The 4272-nt window shown below is 35.3% G+C and overlaps 1 protein-coding gene across 1 annotated transcript; it reads right to left on the reverse strand.

Annotated features, from left to right (window-relative positions):
- Window positions 1-341: 341 nt before the first annotated feature.
- Window positions 342-1296, reverse strand: LOC118742054 (probable phospholipase A1 magnifin). The gene is given in 2 exon segments (XM_036474022.1): window positions 342-942; window positions 945-1296. Coding segments are annotated over 2 exon segments (933 nt in total). The 3' UTR covers window positions 342-361.
- Window positions 1297-4272: the final 2976 nt, after the last annotated feature.

Consider the following 4272-nt stretch of genomic DNA (forward strand, 5'->3'; position numbering starts at 1 on the left):
TTTAGTGAACCATAACTGTGTTTGTTCTTCAGGAACACACATGCGTTGAGGCACATACTTTTCAAACAATCTATGTACAGTACAATTAAAATGTGCAACGCTTTGCTCAACTTTTTCTTTGTATATAGGCCACGACAAATAAATCCCAATCTTCTATCTTTGCACTCATTCCACATATATTGATAGAAGTACGGAAAGCGGAAAATACTATCGGTTCTTCTACCTAAGCCTTTAGTTTAGTCAAAAACGATTAAGTTAGAATCAATCTAGTATTTTATGCATTGAATAAGTTATTTGAATTCTTTTTATTACTCAGTAAAAAAAATAAATAATTTGCATCAACGACTCAAAAAAAAGAACATCAAAACTCATTTAATGGCGACTTCATTTCGACACTTCCATCTGCCGCATCATCTATCGTCGGTGTGACCAACCTAAGCGGCTGTACATTGCGACCCAAAGCATATGGCGGTCGATCTGCAGTCTTTACATAGAATGTGCCCCGCTTCGGTGTCGAAGGTTCACCACCCATGCGAAACTCTGCACCCGATTCCGAAATTATCCAAACATCCTCCGATTCGCGACGACAAAGTGTGCCCCAAAAACCCAATTTGCTGGTAATCGATTCGGCAAAATAGTGATAGGCACGCCTATGGGAACAGCCATAGATGTAGCATTTCTTCTGATCGCGACCATAATTGGGATAGAAAGTCGCATGACCAACTGGCTCTTCGAAGCCTAAACTACTGCTTGTCTGTATGGATTCAACATACTCAGCATCGGTGGGATCGATGCAATACTCATCGGTTAGATCGCGAAATTTCGGCCCAGCAGGATCGAGCGCATAAATGGTGTTAAAGCGAAATGCTTGCACTTGCTTGCCAGCACTCCCGGCAATTTGCGCGCCCAACGAGTGGCCGATCAAGTAAACATCGTGATAGTGCTCAGGTGCAGGAAGTGCACGAAATCGGCGAGTAGACGACCAAGATCCTCTACCATTTCGACAACACCAAAATAATTGACATTCGACGATATCAAACTCCAATCGCAGACGATGACATTGAAGTCGCTTGGTGTGTTGGTGGAATTGGTGTTGAGGTCACTTGGATAGCTGCTGTCGATAGTGTTTTCAAAGTTATTGCTAACTGGTAGACTGTTGGTGACGATGTCGCTATCTGACGCATCAGTGAAGCGACTATTATCGGCGTCGTTGGCAGCTGAAGACGGCACGCGTTTGACTAGACTGAGATAAGCGTTTTTGACGGCACGATTCAAGGCGCCCTTACTCTGACTCATCCAACCGTGAATGATTATTCTGCAAACAGAGAACGTATATGTATAGAGAAGGACCAAGAACGGATCAGCGTGGAAACTGTCAAATACCAACAAAACTGGCGAAGCGCATTTTAAGAGCGGCCAGCAAGAGACAATCGAATTTTAACAGAGCCCAGCCAGAAGCAAAATAAATTTAACAGAAATTGTCTCATCAAAGCAAATGCATGTTTTTCTTGTTAGACGCGAAATGCTGACGGCTTTTTACGTTTTTAAAAAACTTTTATTGTTCTTTAAATTGGTTAATTATTTAAAATAAATACATGCATAGGTCGGAATATGTAATATGTACATATTGTGTACATGCATATGTATGCGAGATACAATTTTGTGAATCTAAAAAGTGAAAGTTATGCAAATATGTAGTATGCAATTGGCAAATTCGTGGGTGATTTGCCGTCGGCATTTGGGTTGAAAAAATCGACTTTTACTTTTTTACCGATTCATATGGTAGATGCTACGCTATTTTCAATGCAACAAACCGCCTTAGTTTTTCCCCAAATTCACTTTAAAGATGGACACGTTGACCAAAAAACGCAAATGCGCACTGTTTGGTGTCGGCATTAAAAGCGAAGCAAATCGGTTTTTATATATTTAACGATTCTAATGGTAGTTTATAGACACGATATTTTCAATGCAACAAACTGCAGTTTTCTAGCTGCCTTAGTTTTCTCACAAATCCACTTCAAAAAAAACGTACAAATGCATTGATCGCACGCACGTGTTAACTTCAAAGTTGTTTTTGTCTAAAAGTTATTTATATTGAGAAAAACTGTGCATTATCATTTGTTCATGCCATACTCGTATTATATACAAATAATGGGGCATATGCATAGTTAAAATAAAGCCGACACTAAAGTTAGTTACAGCATTTTCACATCACGTTCAGTGGACTAGGCATCTGTGAAAAAAAAGATGCAACTAACTTCTTATTTGGGACTGACAAACTTAAACTTAGAGTAGACTTTATTTCATATACGAATATGCCCCAATAGTTTTGGAGTCAAATGAAAATGCATTTCCCCATGCATATGTATGTACATACATATGTAATCCATTAATTGATAACGTTTTTACATGCATACCTATATATGTATGTACAAATGTGCATATTACTGCCAAAATGCTACGCACATACATACAAATGTACATATGTACAACTCACGGCAGCATACATACATATGCACATAATTACACGCATACTCAAATACAACAATAACTATTTCTTTCATAAACGCATGCGCGCATTTCTCAAGGCCAAGTAAATTCATTCATAAAAATAATCGCAGCACATCTCCCCGCAAATTCATCACCATCAAGCGCAACTTTTTCAATCCGACACAAAAATTCTAAAGTCTTAAAATGAAGAAATCTCGGCCAGCCAAGTGAAAAGTGGCAACTATTTCTCTATATCCAGTAAAATAAGTTATCTCGAATTTTGGAAATTTTTGGTAATTTTTGGCAAAACACTCTATTTCTATGTTCCATATCAATATTTCAATCATTAACTAGTTTTTGAGATGTAATTTTAATAAACATTAAATAAAAGTGTACGTTTTCTGCAGGAAAATACATTGATTTTTTTTAATAAAATCAAAACTTCTAAATTCACAAAAATATGTGGTTTTATCGGAAGTTCACAGATGTAACGTGGCAACTTAGCTCGTTTTCATATTTTTCGGTCCGAAATTGTAAAATTTTTGTCCATGCCGCGCCACAATTTTTGTACAGGTGAGTCAATGTGCCTTGAACAAAATTTATATATACATATACAAAAAAATTATTTTATTTATTTTTTAATATTAAAATTTTCTATACTTCAAAGCGTTTATAAAAATATATTTACATATATGCACGGACGATTTTTAATATTTTTCAACCGTAAGCAAATCTTCAGTACCATAAAAGATTCAAACACATCAAAGTACAAGCAATGCAAAGTCCAAGCTAGTGGTACTCCACTGTACATGTGTATATGAAAGTATGCATGTATGCGTGTAAAAAATGCCAATTCCAGTCAGTGTTTAACCCATTTTAGCGGACATAGTTTTTTTGGTTCCACCTGTTAATAACACACTATTTTACAACGCTTTTTATGTTTAATCTTCATGAAAGTTACATGCATCGTCGGGAACATATTCACATGTTGAATTTTAAATTAATTATTATTATTCTCCATACAAAATGTAAAAGTATTGCTTTATTAAATTCAAAGTTATGCGAAAATCTAAATATTTCGCAAACGTAGGGTTAATGGTTTCGCGCACGTGCCAATCTGGTGGCGATTCGCAGAAATAGAATAATTTGTGTTGATGGAAGCGGCGCGGGGAAGACGAAAGTAGAACAATCGTATATATGTATGTACTTTTGTACATTTATAAATGCATACATACTTACATTTTCATTTTTGTCTTTTTAGATGCATGAAAAATTTGGTATCAGAAATAGGTAATATCAATGAAATGCAGTTTACAAATATGTGCTTTATAAATTTAGGTTTATTAATTAATTAGATATGTAAATGACAATGTGGGGGACAAATATGTATGTACATGAGTAGCGAAGCTGCCACCCATCCAATGGTAACTTCTTGCACTAGAAAAGATTTGAAAACTGCATTATTTCCCTAAATACTGAAAATTTTGAAAAATTTCTTAAATAGTTTCGGCTTAGATTAGCGAGATTTTTACTAATTGCTGGGAAAATCGGACGTTTTCAGATTTTTAGTATTTTTAAAAAAAGTTTCCAAGTCGAAAACAATTAAAAACTGAATTATTTCCATAAATATCGAAAATATGGAAAAAATTCATACAGACTTCCGACTTAGTTTTGCGAGATCTCTACAAAAAAAGGAAAATAATAAAATTGGAAAATGTTATATAATATTTTCGATTTATTTTAACGTTGTGTGTACAAATCACCGAGAAGAAATAATTTTTT

This window comes from Rhagoletis pomonella, unplaced genomic scaffold (assembly GCF_013731165.1).
Source record: "Rhagoletis pomonella isolate Grant_MI unplaced genomic scaffold, Rhpom_1.0 Rhpom_scaffold_00006, whole genome shotgun sequence".
Classification (NCBI taxonomy): Eukaryota; Metazoa; Arthropoda; class Insecta; order Diptera; family Tephritidae; genus Rhagoletis; species Rhagoletis pomonella.